The following is a 20,150-nucleotide window of genomic DNA, read 5'->3' as shown; positions in this document are numbered from 1 at the left end:
CAAGACCATCACAACAAGAAAGTATTATTGTGATGCATTTTAAAGATGAAAAATGCTGGCCAAGGAAGTCTATACTCCATTTTATGCTGCTATTAAATGATTTTTTAATGGTTAAAAATGAATTTTCTATAGTAAGTGGAAGTTGAATTCAACTATTTACTCAGTTTTCAAATTTATTTGAAAGATTACTTTATATTTTGTTTTCTTTAATGTTAGCAGTGTTTATTCCATTTAATTCTATATTAACTTTCACTGTAATGAACCATACTTTCTTAATCATTAATCTTTTAAAATACTTTGAATAATTATAACTAAAGAAGGTGCTTTGACTTACTAGAACCAATCTAAAATCTGATCAATACAGAAAATTCAAAGGGGGATAGAAAATAATTTATCTATTTTTTCTTTCCAGTTCCTCTAGTCCAAAATGTACAGCATGTCAAGAAAATATAGTTCAAGATAAGGTATTGTTATTAAAATAGTCTTTTATTCCTAATATTCAATTGTTATGATTATTTCAAATGTGTTTTTCTGCTTTGCAGAAATCTTTTTTTAAAGCTCTGTAATACTCTTTCTTGGGAGGACAATTTTATTGTACAGCTTAAACCTAGTATGTCTTACAGCATGTAACCATACAGGATTGGAAGCCTTTACATGCACAGTTAAGGTTAATTGACATCCTCTTTTTTTCCATTTTTCACCAAAACGTTAAACCTGGTGTTGCCTATATAATAATTCATCAGTGTAAAGAAAATTCTTTTTTGAATAGTATCATTTACTTAATTCTGCTACATTGACTATCAAAAGTTTTGAATGAATTCCATACTAATGCCAGGTATTCCCTGCTCTCTCAATTAATTGTTTTGAGTGCACATATTTGCAAAAGAGAGCTGTTGGATATACCAATCTCTCTGTATCTTTTTTTCACAAAATTATCCTCTTCCTGGCATGCAGAGAGCCCTGCAGAGTACTGTGTGTGTATTGAGTGCAGCTTTCTATACAGGATCTCTTCCTACCACTGCCACCCCTTAGTAAAACCACATCTGTTGCACTGTGTTTAGGCCTTCTGCAATGGCTTTCCTCCATTTAATGGCATCTCTATCCAATTTCCTCTGTTTTTTAAAAATCTGATTTAACTTATAATAAAAGTAGCTTTTGTGCCAGACTCTGTTCATTTTGTTACCTCATCCCTCCAGTCATTCTGTTTTGTGTACTATGCATATTGTGAGGTGTTTGCAGTAGGGATTGTCGTCTTTTCTTACTTCTCCAAACTGTGTCAAGCACAGTGGGGTCCTGATGTGGTTGCTGTGCTGGACTTCCTAGGTGCTGCTATAAGACAGATAATTAATAATAAAAATGTCCAGCCAGGTCCATCACCTTAATGTAACATTCCCCATTACCCTCTCCCACCTAAAAAACCCAAACAGAAGGACAGCTGACTATATATATGCTGGAAAACCTCAAAAGCCTTCAACTTTTCCTACCAACACAGAAGGAGGAAACTAAGGACAACGTGGATTATCAAATACATTCTAGACTGACTGTGCAAGTCAGTTGACTATTTTCTATAAAACTGAAATTGCACACTAACTTCTGCTTCTCACAAAATGGAGCAGCCCAAAAGCCGTACAGAACTGCAGAAATGCCTTGTAAAATGTTTCAGAAATCTCATTTCTTTATTTTTACTGTGATATACAAAACTGCAGCCTCTTTAAATTGTTTATAAATTATTTTGACATCTTTTTACCAAAATCTATATTAAATAGATTATTTGTGTGAGGAGCAAGTGCCTGCTCATCAAAGTTAACCTGGTGTCCAAAAAACATTCAAAACTTTCTGCTTCATCTAAATACAACAGTGAAGATTCTGTGATGAGAATTTTGCTTTAATTTTATTAATGTTGCAGTGAGCAGACTAGTTCTCCTGCAACTATGTTATCTCTGCTGTGATGTTTACTGGGAAAGCAAGCTTAAAATGTTAAGTAGCCAAAGATGGCTTAGAAAGTCCTTTTGGATTCTTCAGCAGTATTGGATAACCAAATAGTCATGTTGGCAAACTGAAATTGACTAAAAGGTTGTACTCTTTTCTATTGGACTCAGAACTTGCCATAATTATCCATGTAATCATGATATCCAGACCTTCTTATTGTAACTTGTATCTAGGAATGAAGCCACACAGTTTATTTTAAAAAAAAAAAAATCTCCTTGGCACACAGCGCAGCAACCTCTCTTCTTTTTGATGCAGATTGCTGTGAGCATATTACTCTGTTGCTTTCTTTGTGCACTGTCTTCCTAGTAAATACAGAGTTCACTTCAGTCTCTGAATTGATGTTCAAAGCCCTTGATGGAATTGTCCCTGCTACCTGAGATGTTGCCTCTCATTCTATGACCCCCTACAACTACTATGTTCCACTGGGAATATGAAACTGTTGCCCAATAAATAGAGGCTCGCAGTTGCACTATACTGATCTTCCACAGGAACTCATACCTGTAAAATATAGGAAAGATGACTGACATGGTTATGCTTAGAGCTAAATGCGAAAATTATCTCTTTAACGTCAGTAAGGTCCGTGCATTCATCTATTATGTATTGTGACAAAGTCAGGCCAGGTGGCTATAAGAGGGTGCTAGAAGGTCAGTATGTCAGGCCCAGAATGTTAAAGGCCCTTTTCCCTACAAGCTGGGAGGAGGTTAGCTCAAAGGCAGCTTCAGGTCTATTCAAACTCTGCCTCTGGTAGAGAGGGAAGAAGAGACAACCTGTTAGAAGGCTTGTGAGAGCAGGGAGGTAGACCTCTCTAATCCAGGAGACTGTGCTTCTCCCTGCAGGGGAAACAGCCAAAACCGAGCATCAGCTTGGGGGAAAGGACTGAGACACTCCCCCTCCAGAGACGCACCACCATGACTGCAACCCCACCGAAAGGGCCAGGGAAAGGTATTCCCTGCTGGGTCTGGGTTTTATAGGCTTACTCCCCTCCCCGCCCCCCCACCATCTGTGTGTCAGAGGGGCATTTCTCAGGCCTGAACCAAGGCCCAACCCTGAACACTCTAAGCCAGGAGAGCTCAAGGGAGAAGCTAAAAGACTTGTCCAGGGCGGGGGGGAGCAGATTTACCCCAGGCCCCTTTTGCCAGAAGAGGGAGCCCTAACCCGACAGGAATGCGGAGGTGCCTTGCCACAATATGGACACACTAATGAATCTATATCTTCAATAGGTTAGGAAGGAAGAAAAAGTGTTAATTTGGATACTATGGTGTTAGGGACATAAGTATCTAAATAGATAAGTACTTGCCAGAGAGTTTAGACTTTGCATCACAATTGTCTGTTTATTGCTGTTCTCGCTGTTCAGTTTTCTACAAATTAGTTCAATCATTTGTGGTCTTTCTACCTGGGACCTATTTGATCGCTGTCTTGACATATCAATTCTTATTGCTGGGTGTTTTGTGTTCTGTTGTGTGCTTTGTTACTACACACAGGATGCTTTCTCTTATTCTGTGTTAATCGCTCTGTTCTTTGCTCTTTTGTGAAAATTCGTTTTACCCAAATCTTTCCACCTACCCATAAATGACTTAATTTCCCATTAAAAAGACAGCTTCTATAAATGAGAGACATGCTTTTGAGCTTATGCAGTGCTTTTGTCTCTCTCTCCAACAGAAGTTGGTCCAATGTGAGAAACAATTGGAAAAATATTTAAAACTCAAAAAGTGAGGGGGGCAAAGATTTCAGTCCTCTTTATATACCAGAAAAATTATTTTTTTAAAAAAGGTGGGGACAAGCCCTGTTTGTTTTTCCTTTGTTAGATTGCCAGAAGCATCTCCTTACTGTGAATGAACAATCAACAAAAATCGTGTGTTTTTTTATTTTCTGGTTCACAGAGTCAGTTAGCTCGCTGAACTAAAAGCCTGAATGACCTACTATTGCTATTGTAGGATTGTATTAAAAGGTATTTCTGCTTTATTTGAAGTTGTTTTTATACCGTTTTTAAATCTCTAAAACAAAGTGGCTTCGAATTTCAGGTATTTAAGGATAACTGCTGTAGGAGAGAGCTGCTTGCCCTTCAGATATACTGCAGAAATGAAAACAAAGGCTGCAACGAACTACTAACACTGGCACAATTACTAGTAAGTACTGTGATGCCATCACAAGCTTTCTTTCAAATTAAAGAATGGAAAAATCTACAGAATTCAGTTGTAATCTACCTACTTCCTGATTTAGCTCATACCACTGATTAATTTGACTGTTTGTAGATGTTATCATAGTGTTTTTTAAACTCTACTTTTAATTGATCGGTAAAGAATCTTAGTCATAGGCCAAAATTTTCAATTTGGGGTGCCTAAAAACCCTTCAGTCAGAGTCCTGTGTTCTTAGTAACTGTGAAAATCAGGCCACTTATTTAGGTGCCTAACTTCAGGCATTCCATTTGGAAAAGTCTGGCTATAACGTTCAGACTTTATAAAAGCAAATCTGAGATGCTTATTTGGAAAACCTGTAATATGCAGCTGCTTTCCAGGTCCGGAAGTCTGATATGTATGTGGTTTTTCACTGTGCTGTTTTTTGCTATTTCACATATTTTCTTTGACTTATTTTTTGGTATTTCGTTTTTACCGGTTTTGGACTTCTAATATAAAGGTTATTCCACTTATACTTGAAAATGTGACGTTTCTGGGACCTCTGAATATCTAAGAAAATCTGAAATCTTGGCTCTTCAAGCATTCAAGACATTTTGATGTCATCTAGGGGTCTGATTATAATTTCAGAAATACATATCTCAGGCTATGTCTATACTGACGGCAGCAAAGTCGCCACCGTCAGATCGACTTATCTGGATCAACTGAGCGGTCAGTGAAGACCGGCTCAGTCAATCTAGAAGTCGATGTTAATCCACCCCCGCAAGTGGCGTAACGCTGCGTCAATGGGAACATGGTTTCCGTTGGCGCAGGGCAGAGAAGACGGCGCGCAGAAGAGCAGCACAGCATACTTTGCGTAACTCCCGTCGACTGCTGCCGAATCGCGGAGGGAAGTGTAGACCAAGCCTCAGTAAATGCATTACTGTATAGTCATGCACAACAGCATTAGCAGATGTTCTGAGATACAACACAGTGCACATCTAAGATTAGACTCTGGTCCTGAATTTACTTTTGAGAATTATCTTTCATCGGTATGATGAGAAGAAACATAAAACGTAGTTAACTTGGTTGTTTATGTTACAGATACATTTGAAAAATGACTGTCAGTTTGAAGAACTTTCATGCCCCCGTGCTGATTGCAAAGAAAAAATACTGCGGAAAGACTTGCCAGACCATGTAGAAAAGACCTGTAAATATCGGGAGACTACATGTAAATACTGTAAAAACCAAGTCCCAATGATTACATTACAGGTGCAGTGTTTTCTTCTATCAATAAAATCAGATCTTACATGTAACGTAGAATGATAGCTTTTCACATGCTTCTGTTTCAGCAGCTATCAAAAGTATCAGAGGTATTGGGCTTCCAGTCTTATGGAAGGCAAAATTTGCTTCAGCACTTTTAAATTCAAAAGGAAAATATGTTAACTGTCAAGACATACTTGCTGTCAAGGAAGCTGTCACCACCCAAGTGTAAATTCTGTTGAACAGGAAACATTTGAATGCCAAAAATACAAAGAACTGTTTTTTGGATTTTTTTTTTTTTTTTTTTAAGTACAATTTTCACATGATGCAGGAAATTACTGTAATACTAAAGTAATTTTTGGTGTACATTTTTCTATTCCATCCTATTTAAATTGGTATATTGTGCAAATCTACCATCCTAACAGTATAACATCAAGCAGGCGTATGTGTTTCCGAGGAATAGCATATTACCATTTTTCTTTTTTTGGTTGTCTGTGTCATCCAAAACATCTTTACATCATTTCTGTAGTTGTGACATGGAATTAGATTCTCTTGTACAAGCTGGCAAGGAAGAAGGAGGAAAATGAATATAACATGATATTTAGTAATACCAACTACCTCTGCATGTCATGTACCATATGTGATCATATTTAGAAAGCATTGTTATTTTTAGCCCAAGAGTAGGGTATTTGGTAAATAGCGTGTTATAATTGGGATAGGATAGAGATTGGAGCTGCCATTCTAGTCATTTGTGCCAGAATTTGTGGAGGTTCTGTGGCTTTGGTTTGTTGATTATCCCACTCTGCGTCTTAAGATATTGAACCCATTCTGATATACATTCACTATATTTATTTTTAATATATTTGTGTAGTGTTTCTATGTTTATAACTTCCTGGACCTCTTGAAGTTGCTTGTTAACCCTAAGAATGGCTAGAACTTTCTAGTAATTATGTTCTGAGCTATTATTATTATTAGATGATGATAAAAATCACAAAGGTGTATTTGTGAAAATACAAGGCAAATATGTTTAACAGGAGGCATTGGTGATTTTTTAAATATGATTTGTATATAGGCATATTAACCTCTAACCTTGTAGGCATAACTATACAGAGGCAAATATATGCAGTAGAACCTTAAAGTTGCGAATACCTTGGGAATGGAGGTTGTTTATAACTCTGAAATGTTCGTAACTCTGAACAAAACGTTGTGGTTGTTCTTTCAAAAGTTTACAGCTGAACATGGACTTAATACAGTTTTGAAACTTTGCTATGCAGAAGAAAAATGCTGCTTTCCCTTTATTTTTTTTAGAAGTTTAACACAGTACTGTATTTTTCCTTTTTGGTGGGTCTCTGCTGCTGCCTGATTCATACTTCTGGTTCCAAATAAGGTGCCTGGTTGACTGATCAGTTCATAACTCTGATGTTCATAACTTTGAGGTTCTACTGTAAATAAAATATGGGAGAAAGGAATCAGAATGTCTCTCTGGTGTGTGTGGGTGTGGGTGTGGGTGTGGGTGTGGGTGTGGGTGGGTGTGTGTGTGTGTGTGTGTGTGTGTAAAATATCTGCCCTTCTCCCATATTTTAGTCCAGATTTAGTAAGTGATATGAGCCAGTGGATGACTTTCTAAAATACACAGGGGCCTACCTCATGGTGACTGAGCGCTAGGTACATCTTTGGTGCAGCTATATTTCCATATCTGCCCCATACAGTTAAGGGGTTCCTGTAAGCTGTGGCAGTGCTGTGATTGAATTGCAAATCTGGAAGGGGATAAACTCTTACTTTTTGAGTACACAGTGTTTCATCTTAGAATCATAGAATATTAGAGTTGGAAGGGACCTCAGGAGGTCATCTAGTCCAACCCCCTGCTCAAAGCAGGACTAACCTCAGCTATATCATCCCAGCCAGGGCTTTGTCAAGCCTCAGCTTAAAAACCTCTAAAGATGGAGATTCCACCACCTCCCTAGGTAACCCATTCCAGTGCTTCACCACCCTCCTAGTGAAAAACTTTTTCCTAATGTCCAACCTAGACCTCCCGCCCTGCAACTTCAGACTGTTTCTCCTTGTTCTGTCATCTGCCACCACCGAGAACAGCCTAGCCCCATCCTCCCTGGAACCCCCTTTTAGGTAGTTAAAGGCCGCTATCAAATCCCCCCTCATTCTTCTTTTTTGCAGACTAAACAAGCCCAGTTCCCTCAGCCTCTCCTCATAAGTCCTGTGCTCCAGCCCCCTTATCATTTTTGTTGCCCTCCGCTGGACTCTCTCCAACTTGTCCACATCCTTTTTGTAGTGGGGGGCCTAAAACTGGACACAATATTCTAAATGCGGCCTCACCAATGCCGAATAGAGGGGAATAATCACTTCCTGTGACCTGCTGGCAATGCTCCTACTAATGCAGCCCAATATGCTATTAGCCTTCTTGACAACCAGGGCACACTGCTGACTCATATCCAGCTTTTTATCCACTGTTACCCCTAGGTCCTTTTCTGCAGAGCTGCTGCCCAGCTCGTCGGTCCCCAGTCTATAGCTGTGCATGGGATTCTTCTATCCTAAGAGGAGGACTCTGTACTTTTCTTTGTTGAACCTCATTAGATTTCTTTTGGCCCAATCCTCCAGTTTGTTTAGGTCACTCTGTATCCTATCCCTACCTTGCAGGGTATCTACCACTCCCCCCAGCTTAGTGTCGTCCGCAAACTTGCTGAGGGTGCAATCTACCCCATCCTCCAGATCATTAATAAAGATGTTGAACAAAACTGGCCCCAGGACCGACTCCTGGGGCACTCTGCTTGTGACCGGTTGCCAGCTAGACATGGAGCCATTGATCACTACTCGTTGAGTTCTATTTTAGAACATCTCTCCTTTTATTCATTTTATACTGATTGGATTGTTAACTTTTTTTTAATAAAAGGAAAAGATAAGTACATCATTGTAACTAGGAAGAGAGGTTAGGACAGTGCTATAGTTTTGGTTATATTTATTTTTTATACAGCTGATCATTCCTTCTGTTCACTCAGAATTTCTACACTGTCTGTTAAAGGAAAACTTGAAAGTCTGTTGTCTGATTTTAGGGGTTAAATATAGTGTCAGTAGAGAAATCTTAGTAATTCTTTACATGTTCATATTGAATTCAGACGAGGTTCCTGAATATCTGTTTTTATTCAAGGAGCAGAAAAATTAAAAGGTCTAGTCTTATGAAAGTGAGATTTGAATAACAGAAGCAGAAGTTTCTCAGCTTCTCTTGCTTCATTTCCTGAAACAGCTTAGTTATGTTTTTGTCTGTTATTAGACTTTAATCTTTGAAGAGTTAAATTTTACATCTTAATCCTTAATTCATATATTTAACAAGACTAACAGTTATTTTTTATTTACACTTACCATTTTCTGTAGTAAAAAAAGAAAGCTTGAGAATATATTTTCTTCAAAACTTGATAAAATGGGAGCATTCTAAAAAGCATAACTTCATCAGACACAACAGAATATACTCTCGATCCACAAAGAGATGGGACTTCATACTAAACTGAGTTGTATACTGACATGTCAGTAATTTCACATGTAGTAAAAATCTGAGATATTAACCAGTCTTTCCATATTTTGCTTCTTTATAAACTTCTAAACAAGAGCAAGTTTGTAAGTCCAGTCCTTCCTGTACCTATATCAGATGCTTCTGACCTGGACATTGGGGTATCACAGAATATCTTGTACCCGTCTGCCCTTATGGTCACTAAGGATTAGTTTCCAGTTTGGTCTGATCACAGATGGTAGAGGCAGGTTGATTGTACAGATAGGAAAAGCCTTCCCTGGCCTTTCATCCAACATTTATTTTAACAACATATAGATCCCAGACGAAAACTGTAATAGCTTATTCTGCAGAGTTAAAAGACTCTGTAAGGTTAAAGAAGAGTGACAAGAGTGTTTCGAAGTACCAAGTGGTGTTATAGATGGCAAGCAAATGCCTGTGACTAGTGGAGGGGAATGAAAAATGTTCTCAGTTCTGTTGAAAAGTGTGATTAAAATGAAGCACTAAAGCATAAAAAGGGGAGAGCAGGAACCTCTTTACAGATAGAGCCATGCCTGCTTGTTGTAGGAGTTAAGCAAATCAAGAGTGTTCCTATATTCAAAATATTAATGAAACTTGTAGCTTGCCCTGTAGGACCAGCTCCCAATCATGATAGTTTTGGTATTTCAGGGGCACAACAATATCCACAGAGTTAAAATCCTGAAGGAGCAGAGAACAGGCACTGATCAAGCAGTAAATGCCTTTGTGCCTACATTGTTTTAAAAGCTGGGAAGAATGTAGTTTGTGAGATTATACAAATGCTAATAAGTTTGGGTTTGTTTTGGTAAATATTACCTGACTATACTTGAGTACCAAGATTTAGTCTGGTTGTAACCAGACCACTCAGTCAGATGACAGAGAGATTTGCTTTGTGCAATCCATCTGCTCACCCTGAGCTCAAGTTCATTTCTGTTGGCCTGTGCAGACCATGAGGTTTTTTAGCACATTAATAATTCAGGCAGGCATTTCAGGGACTTGAACAGAAAATGAAAAGCAGTACAAACGTTTTTCTAGACTGTACAAAGAAAAAACCAAAGGTATGCAAATAGAAACAAAAATAATTGTTCTTGTTTCATGTACAGTTCAGGTCTTCATAGTATCTGCCTGCCCTGCAATATAGGAAATCCCCTTTGTGGCTGGCAGACTATTTAGATAGTGATGTGGACTTGCAATTAACATTTTTTTAAAAGCACAAGTATTTGTCTCGTTTGTACTGTGCAAAGCTTTGTCTCACTAGGTCAGTTCATTTCTAAACACAATTTTATTTCATTTTATTTGAAGCAAACATAAAGCTTTTGGTACAGTACAACACATTCCATTATCCACTGTGTCTTTCTGGCAGACAAAATTGCTGCATTCTTCAAAGCAAAAATAGAAGTGAAAATTTTATTTTATTATTAAAGAATCAAAGTATCATACAGAAAAAAAATTGTTAAAATTGCCATAAAATGGGTCTGCATGCTGCTTTTGCTATTATGAACACCTTGTTATCCTAGCCTAATTTAAGACAAAATTATGTGCAACCTGCATCTCAGCTCATATGGACGGGTTGAGCGCACTCTCCATGGAGAGTGGGTGTCCAGGGGTGTGAGGAATGAGTTCTTCTGGTCAAAATGGAAATAGTATTCTGCTACTGGAATAGGGACCAAAATCCGATGTGTATTGAAGTCATTGGAAAGACTCCCATTGATTTTAAGAAGCATAGATTTGGCCATATACCAATAGCAGATTACTCACCTTCTGGAGTAAGAAGGGAACCAAAGAAAGAATTGTCAGTGATTTACATGATGCCCTTTACTGTGGGCTAAGAGTGAACTTTCAACCTATCCCCTAGTCTTTCTATCTGATATAGTGAGAAATTAATGCAAATTAGGAGATGAACACACAAAAAATGCACTGTGATTTGATAAACTTATTTAAAGCTCCTTTTGAAGTGTTCTGATGTATAGTGCAAGAATTCAGTTTCAAATGGTAAAGAAATTCAAAATTAAAGGATATTCAAAAGAGTGAATACCAGCATATGGATTTGCAGGGTTTGGCATTCAGAAGCACAGATATCTGAAGAGCTTTCCAATGCACTGTATGGCAGCACTGGAAGGAATATTGTCTTGGTAATTATCCTCTCTTCCAAATGATTGATGGGGTAAAGAACTTTGATTTTATTGAGGTTTTATTAATAAAGAGTGATGTAAGCTGATCTTTGCCCAGGAAAATATGATAAATCTTTTATTTTTCTGGATTAAAAAATTTGAAAAATACATATCCACTGAAAGTGTAACATCTGAGTTTGTTCCTTCCAGACATTGTACAAACACAAAGTTGCGATGTTAACTGCACTGCTCATTGTATAGCACCATGTCAATATGTCTATTTAATTATAGCATGATAGGTTATTATTTTTTTCAGTCAAGTCCTGTTATAAAAAGGTTTGCAATTTTAAAATGTCGATAAAGTATAAATTCTAATTTTGCTTTTCTTTTTCCCCTTTAGAAACATGAAGACACAGACTGCCCCTCTGTCACGGTTTCATGTCCTCATAAATGCAGTGTTACATCACTCTTGAGGAGGGAGGTAAGAAGTCAGGCCCAGAGGTGTGCTGAAAAATTAAGTAAATTTCTATTAAATGGCGTTCAGCTTAGAACTTTGTTATTAGAAAGATCTCGCAAGAATTTTGCCAGAAGCCATTTCCTTATTACCATGTGAGATCTAAAGAAAAGGCTTATCTACCACTACAGTTAAGTGTGATAATTTTTTAATAATTTTTTTAGTGATTTCTTAGGAAATTATCTTTCAGAAATTACTTTCTTAATTTTCTGTATTTCTTACACATGGTGTGTCAAAAAAAGATTAGCTTATATCTTCCCTGCTTTCTCTCTCATGAAAACTGAGTTAGAAGTACTTATCGAGGCCAGTAGAGTGGAATCTTTGGATAGCATTAGGCAGCATGTATTCTTGAAGTCTCAGTATTCAAATAGAATGAGAAATCTAAAATATTAGTAGCATATACTGACATTAGAGCTATCTCATATGGTATATAAATCAATGGTACATCCTGACCTTAAATTCTGTTTTGATTTTGGTCTCCTCATCTCAGAAAAGATCATAGCAGACACTGAAAATGTTCAGAGAAGTATCTAAATGAATAGCTGCTCTGTGGATGTCCATGCAAGAAATTAAAAATATTATTGTGCCTATTCAATTTGGAAAGAGAGAGAATAAAAGGCCTGGCACTTGATATTGCGGTGGTGTAGATGCTTTAGAAATACAAGGGCAAGAGGGCACTTCTAATGAAGTTAATAGGCAGCAAGTTTAAACTGGCTAAAAAGAAACACTGTGAAACTCACTGCCACAGGATAAATGTTAAGTAAATAGCTTAATCTTATTTAAGAAAGGATTTAACGTTTAGCGCCAGTATTACACACTTTTAGATTTAAATGACTGCTTTATGGTAAAACTTATCTGCAACTGAGATAAAGAAGGAATTTCCTCTTGATGTTTGCTAGTTGCATCATGGGATGTTGGAACCTTCCCCTGAAGCATCCAGCATAGGTCATTGTCAGAGAATGGATACTGGTGTAGCTGGATCATTGGTCTGTTCCAGTATGGCATTTGCTGTGATCAAATGCAAAAAGCTACTAAAGCTTCTAACATACCGTATTTCCCCAATGTATAAGACGCACCTTTTTTCGAAAAATTTGGGGTCTAAAAACTGGGTGCGTCTTATACAGTGGTACTTTCCGGTGATGTACCGTAATACATTTATTTTCAAATTTCAGGCCCCAAAATTAAGGTGCATCTTATACATGGGAGCATCTTATACATGGGGAAATACGGTATGTAGGAAATTCAGTTAGTATTTTGAGTTGATAAGCTTCTTTTGTATCTTGTAGTGTTTGAATGTATTCCCTTATTTATGCCAATGTTAGTATCTGTAAAGGCTGATGTGTATATTTTCCTAAAAATAAATCCTTTTGTATTATCTAAGACGGGGAGCAAATATTTGTCTCCAGCACTCCTTAAAATATTGTCATTTTTTTAAAATTAATTATTTTGAGGTATCCGTTTTCACTGATGATTAGATTTTTTGGGTTGTGTTCTCTTGATATAGGAATAAATTAATAATCACGTTTAATGCCTGAAGTGTACCAGGCACTTTCCAATGGTCTCTGCCCCAAGGAATGTGCAATCTAACGTTCATAATAGACCTTGTACATATTAGTAGACATGTTTTTAAGACGATGATCTAGGCATCTGTCTATTAACATAAGTGAAGGGCCACATTTGGGGCTCAATTCTGCCAGTGCTTACTCAATTCTTCCAGTGCACTCCTTTTCAGAACAACACCTATGCATGTTCTTAAATCTCACTGACGTCAATAAGAAATGCTTAAATGCTTTTCTGAGTAGTGATGGATTTAAGAATAAAGTGCTTATTTCTTACTACTGTGAATTGTCCCATTAATGACAATAGGTCAACTCACATTAATAAGCACTAGGCTTGATGATAAGGATTAGCTGAAGTGGATTCTAAAATTGTTGGTAGGGTTGGACTTTAACCAACTGCCACCTTGTCCTGCATTACTTTGTTGATGTTTAATTTTTTTTCTGATGTTGGGAAAATGAATCTGAAGCACAGCTGGATAGTTAGGGACAGTATTTCTAATGTGATATAGGAAAATGCATGCATAACAGTTTGAGAAAATTGTGTAGTGTGCCATCCTTGATGATCTACAAAAGAGAACATGATATTTTATTGTAGTATAATAGCAGCTCTGACTATGTGTAAATGGTTACTGGTTGGCACAGTCCTTAGTTTTCAGAAAGTGGAAAAGGCGGTGCCCCGTTGAAGTATTGTATAGCACATGTACTTTTTCTTATTTAATTTTAATTTTTTTCGGAATAAAATGTTTCTTTTGAACTTGCATTGTGAATTTCTACGGTAAGTGTTTAAAACAAAGTAGATATTGTATATGCCAGAGGATGATGACTTAAGCGTCTCAAGATTAGATTTGAAATACCTTGTTTCTTTAGGGCAACGGTTCTCAACCTATTTACCATTGTGGGCCACATCCAATACTACCTGTGTGGCCCTTAGGATGTCACATGGGCTGCAGTTGTGTGGTGATTGGGCCGCAAGCGGGCCATGGGCCACAGGTTGAGAACCACTGCTTTAGAGCCACAATTTCATATGCAGGCAAGATCAGTTCAGGCCTATTTTTGGAGGTAGATGAATTGAGTACAATGGGGCTTACTGTGTGTGGGTCTTTCAGATGAGACCTTAAATATCTTGAACTCAGTGGAGATATGACAGCTTACACCAGGTGAGGATCTGGCCCCTATGTCCTCTCTGCTCTATATGGAAATAAAGTCACTAAAGGCACTTGTCAGAAGAAGTGAGGTTTGTCATGGTGTCCTTTCCAAAATAGCCCTTCATTCCAGCTCTTAGGCAGTTTGCATCTATCTTCTGCCCTGTCCCCTAAAAACGGCTGCCTTTCAGTAGGGCTCTATGTACGTACTTCTGAGATTTTATTTTAAAGGACAAATTATTTTCTGTGATTATCATAATTCAGAATATTGGATCTGTACAAAATACAGGCCTTTTCCTACTTAAAAACATTAAATCCTGTGTACTGCATTATAAATGTGACTTAACTGCACCCTGGTATAAACTATTTGTCTGTTTCATGAAGTATTTGTTTACAGTCTTCATTGTTTAGTTTGTTTTATTTTAAATTCTAGAAATTGCATGTCACCTTTTAGACAAATCTGTTCTTAATGAAACTAGAGTTAGAAAAGGTGTATGTTGTTACAGTGAAACAGCAACAGACCAGCAAAAATCATTTGCCAAGAAAAGATTGACCTTTAATTAAAAGTCAAACAAACATGAATGGAAAGCCTTGGGTTTCTTTAAAGTGGCTTTTTTAAATGGGGTTGCCTCTGGGAATAGCCTTCAGTGGAGGTTTCACTGTATATTAAATGTCTCTCTGTATATTGTATTGGCGTGTGTGTGGTTACATGTGTATATACAGTATATGCACTCTGAGTCAGAGTGGTGATAATATACACACATGTACTGTATGTTTTACAAATGACACACTATACAAATCTGATAATCTGTGCCCTTTATATGTTCTGAGCATTATCATGCAAAAGTTTTCTGCCAAAACTCACATTTTTTTCCTATTGCAGTTGAATGCACATTTGTCAGAATGTATTAATGCCCCAAGTACCTGTAGTTTTAAGCGTTATGGCTGCACTTTTCAGGTCAGTATATAACCATTATACTTCCCAATTGATGAAAGTCTGCAATAAGAAAATTTAACATTTTGACATGAAAGTTCTGGACTTCTCTACTCTTGGTTAAGAAACATTCATCCAGTTGCATGAGTGATTAAGACTGTGCAGCAGGGGTGTTTGTTTTTATATATATAAAAATATGCAAAATTATAAAAAGCACATACACACACTGGCGATGTCTTGGAATTTCAGTTAGCCAAATACAGATGTCTGAGATCAGAGGATATTATTATATTAAGACTTTAACTGTTCTCTTCTTTGAAATAAGAGAAAAATAGTTATTTTTGTTCTCCACAAAGCTGTCTAGTAATTTCAGCTGTTGTATGAAAGTATTTATTTATTTTCCTGAATTAAATTTGTTTAATTCCTTCTGTTTGTGTGTGTGAATATATACAATATGATTAAAAATAGGTTGGCCCACTTAGAATGTATATTTTATGTACATTCGTGTGTGTGTGCGCGTGTGTGTGTGTGTGCGCGTGCGCATATAGGTGCATAGTCAAACCACAGCATAGAATTAATAAAAATTGCAGATTAAATCCTAGAAGTCACCACAAAGTAAGAAAACACTTGAGTGTAGTTTCAACACTATTTCTATATTTGCAATATCTTACTTTTTATACACTGCATCTGAGAGTGTCAGTGAATTCTGACAGTTTTACAGTAAAGGGACACCTCAGAAAAATTCAAAAGATGCTGACAGGAAAAAAGTTTTTATCAAATTAAATGCCATAATATTGAAGTGTACGGTGACCTCGGAAGCTAGGTCTATGTGTAGCAACATTCCTAAATAAACTTTTTTCCTTTGATACCTTAAGGCCTGTTCTAAGTCCCCTTGAAGTCAATGACAGTATTCCCTTTAATGTCAAAGGACTTTGGATCAAGTCCTTAATATTCCGCCAGTGACAAAAAGAAAGCATTCAACAATTTAAACACAAAAAGTACAATTGCTCTCTCAACTGTTGAAATAATTAATAATGTAACTCTGCCCACTGTTATGTCTTATGTATCACTGTTCATTTTTTTATGTATGTATATGTGTGTATATATGTACATATATCCACATATATATTTTTGAATATTCTATATAGAGTATATACATTGAAGACCATTGAAACTTTTCCAGATCTTTTGCAACATATCTAGCATCAAAACAAATACAAACTGCTTGCAAAACATTTGCTGAAATATAGTGTAAAGTAGAAGGTAACATGGTCTGCATCTTATGTACTCTGTATAGTATCTATGTGTGTTTTGTAAACTTACAGTGGTTATTTGTACCAACATTTTCAGATTGTGCAGGGGCAGGAAATCTGAACATCATAAAGCAACCGTGGATGTGTCTTGCTAATTTTCTATAATGGCAAATTAGCCACTGTAAACTATTTTAGTTAAAACAATGAGAGTCCTATAGCACCTTAAAGACTAACCAGTTTCTGCAGGCATAAGCTTTCGTGGGCTGCAACCGACGAAAGCTTATGCCTGCAGAAATTGGTTAGTCTTTAAGGTGCTACAGGACTTTCATTGATTTTGCTGTATACAGACTAACACGGCTACCCCTCTGGTATTTTAGTTAACAGATTCTACAAAGTTGGCAGTTTCCAGTGATAAATGTACCTTGACTATTTTCTTTCATATGCACATCAATGGAAACTTTACAGTAACTTATAAAATGGTTAAACTGTTTTTTATGGAATCAGATGTTTGAGTTACATGAGTTTTATTTTGCTTTCTTTATTATAAAGGTTATAGAGCTGGTTCTAAAACACAATTCATTTTGTAAATCTTTTCTCCATTTTTGTTTCGTCTGATAAATAAGTACATTGGAAATATACAACAATTGGATAAAACACTTGATTTTAAATGTATTTCTGACTTCTTTGTAAGTTCCCAAGCAGATTTCCCCTCTATCTATATTTTTGTAACCTACGTCCATGTGCCAAAATATATGTAGTGCTGGTTTTATATTTTTGTGTTATATTCTTGGTTTTTAAAAAAAGTGAAATTGGCGCTAAAATGTATAAATTCTTTGTTGTCACAGGGAACAAATCAGCAAATAAAAGCACATGAAGCCAGCTCAGCAGTGCAGCATGTTAACTTATTGAAAGAGTGGAGTAATTCTCTAGAAAATAAGGTATATCTTCTACTCACTTTAATTTTCATTAATTTCCTGAAATTCTATAAAAAAAATAGAGGAAAACACTTTTGTTCAGAAGCTGTTTAGAATTACAGCTAAAGCACCATAAGGCTCAAAAAGCTGTTAAACCCATCAGTGTAATCTCACTTTTATTACAATAAAATAAAATAAGAAAATTGGCTTCACAAGTAAATACGTAATTTTTATTCACTTGTTGCTGTGAATTTAGTATTTTAATATTTGTTACCAAACCAGCTAACAGTAAATTTCTCCTTCAATCCCTTTTTCTTATGAAAGAAATCATTAGGAAAAGTACTGCAATGTTAGGAGCTGCATCTACTTGTGCATTTTTTTGGAGATCAGATCCTGGAAAGCTCCACATACTGAACCGGCTTCATTTTTATTTTAAATTTATCAAGAGCTCTCCAAGCTTCTTGGCCTGAAGAGACTTTTATTAATTGACATGCTGTTACTCTCAGGCAGGCTGGTTTTTGTTCTGATGCTGGATCTAACTGAAGTTCACATTATACAGTGCTCCCTCGAAGCTCTTGTCTTTGAAAAGTAACCTTTGTGGAATTTATTCCAAGGCCAGATGCTGCAGATCACCTCACTAACAGCTTCAAATCCTTTGAATAATGATTTAATTTAGAGCGCTTAGGTTTTGTTTAGAAAGCAGACCTTTCATAAGCTTTGACTTTAAAATATGCATCAATGCTGCACCAATCAGTAGAGAAATAAGTTAACATATTTTAAAATAACAGTCTTAAGAGATTCAGTGTTTTTAAATAAAAGCATTATTTTGATAGCTTAACCAAATACTGAATTACTTTTAATCCAGTGTTTCTGAACAAATTCTCCGAAATCAAAAAGTAGAAAAGTCAGGAGCCTCTTTAGCCTGTCTTGGAGTGGAGGGGGAGGTGGGGGGGAACAAGTGAAGGCATATATTAAAGTAGGAGCAAGGTAAAGCAATCCAGTTGTGAAGTCACTGGCAAATGGAGAAGTAAGCCTATAATTTGTCATCCTACAAGAGCTTATTTGCCAGAGTTCCCTGAACTATGTGGAGAGCAAGTTCCCTGTTCCACTAGCATTTTTCTTCAGAGGCCTACAAGAAAACAATTCCTTTAGTGCGGGAGAATTCTAGTATGTTTTTATTCAGATGTATTTCTTTATGTAAATTTTAGTTTCACCGTAGAGGAGAACAGCATCATAGTTTACCCTCACCTTCAAATCTAAGAAGAAATTCCCGTAATTTAGTGTTAGTATAGGTGATGTACATGTTTCAGCTTATGCAAATACAAGTTCAAATTCTTATTTCCTTTTTTGCTAATTTGAGTCAAACTATAAAATCTATTTTACATAATGAAAGAGAGCCTCTTCCCTGTGACTTCCATTACATTTTTATTTTCTTATTTTCCATACTGCACTTAAGAAGAATTGTAATTGCCCTAATATGTGCTGTATCGTTGTAAAACTATTGAGCAATTCTAAATCTTTCTCTTTTTTAATGGTAAGAAAATAAACACCTCAGTGCAATTTTTTTTCAGTCTTAGGATGTAATTGCTTATCACTGTTGTCTTTTTGCACTTCCTGCTTTGTAAACTTCTTCCTATTTATTATAATTGAGTTGAATCACTGGAAATCCCAAGTTACCAGAATAGCTAACCACATATCACATGTCAGTGATTTTATTCTAGAGAGGTGCAATAAAATGGATTGTGACTTAGTGCCCTCTTCTTTCAGTTAAAGTAACTCATGGCACTGAATGGGTTAGGGTAGAGAAATAACTTCTGCTGAGGAATAGAGGTGAAATCTTGGCCTAACTGAAGCCAGTAGGAGTTTAGCCATTGACTTCAGTGAGGCCAGACTTTCCTCCTATGTACTAAAATTGATTTTCTTGGAAGGAAATAAAAGAAGTTAACTGCTCCCAATCAGGATGAATCTTTGATGACACAGAACACATAAAGGGTGTACAAACTGAAAATCTTCAGGCTTGCTGTATATTGTCCTTTCCAAAGCATTTGCTAAATGATGTTGTTGACAAAAAGTAGAAAGATTAAATACATTTAAATCAAATCAAAACTTTGGATGGTGGGGAATGTGACTTTCATGATTTGAGTCACTCTCTATAATGGGTCAAACTAGAAGACTGAATCAGAATACCCTGGGATTTTTGGGATGCTGGAAATCGTGACTCAATCAACATTTCGTAGCTGAGTGACATCTGTAATAAATCCTGCTATGTTTGATGATAAAAAAACCCAAGTCATGTCATGTGATTTAAATGTGGAGATGACTATTTAATAGATCTTATAGGTGATACGAGAGGTTTTCATTCCTTATTTTGGAGTGTGAATTGGTTTCATATAATAGAATTCTGAAATAGTAAAATAATACTTTAATTGATTAAATGCTTTTGGAAGACAGCAAAATAGCATGCGCTGTAACATTGAAATATGACTAGTAAGTGAAGAAATGTATGATTCTTGATCCAGGTGCAGTATGTAAAATACTGATAATAGTTTTATTTCTTTTTGTCCTCCCTCATTTTAAAGTGGATGTATTCATTCAAAAGGCACAAACCAAATTAAATTTGAATCCTGTATATTTATTTAGCTCTATTCCTGCATGAATTGCTTTCAGATTACATTTGGTGTGAGAACAATGAGAGGTTTGGCTAAGGACTTTAGGATATGGCCCTGTAAACTGCATGGAAAAATCTCAATACAAGACAGATCATATACTGTAGCTTACATAAAAATGGAAATATAATACCAACAACACACAGTGCAACTGGTTTGCGA

The 20,150-nt window shown here is 36.5% G+C and overlaps 1 protein-coding gene across 1 annotated transcript in view; it reads left to right on the top strand.

The window, feature by feature from the left end:
* Window positions 1-20,150, top strand: part of TRAF3 (TNF receptor associated factor 3) — a 101,289-nt gene that overhangs the window by 57,868 nt on the left and 23,271 nt on the right. Inside the window, exons 8-13 of the mRNA XM_067555024.1 lie at window positions 413-464; window positions 4,011-4,115; window positions 5,205-5,372; window positions 11,407-11,487; window positions 15,105-15,179; window positions 17,254-17,346. Of these exons, the coding sequence (XP_067411125.1) occupies window positions 413-464; window positions 4,011-4,115; window positions 5,205-5,372; window positions 11,407-11,487; window positions 15,105-15,179; window positions 17,254-17,346 (574 nt within the window). The remainder of the gene's footprint in view (window positions 1-412; window positions 465-4,010; window positions 4,116-5,204; window positions 5,373-11,406; window positions 11,488-15,104; window positions 15,180-17,253; window positions 17,347-20,150) is intronic.

This window comes from Emydura macquarii, unplaced genomic scaffold (assembly GCF_026122565.2).
Source record: "Emydura macquarii macquarii isolate MOO-44397 ecotype Brisbane River unplaced genomic scaffold, CSIRO-AGI_Emac_v2 contig_1551, whole genome shotgun sequence".
Classification (NCBI taxonomy): domain Eukaryota; kingdom Metazoa; phylum Chordata; order Testudines; family Chelidae; genus Emydura; species Emydura macquarii.
The sequence above is the reverse complement of the archived record's forward strand: the minus strand, read 5'-3'. Positions and strand labels throughout refer to the sequence as shown.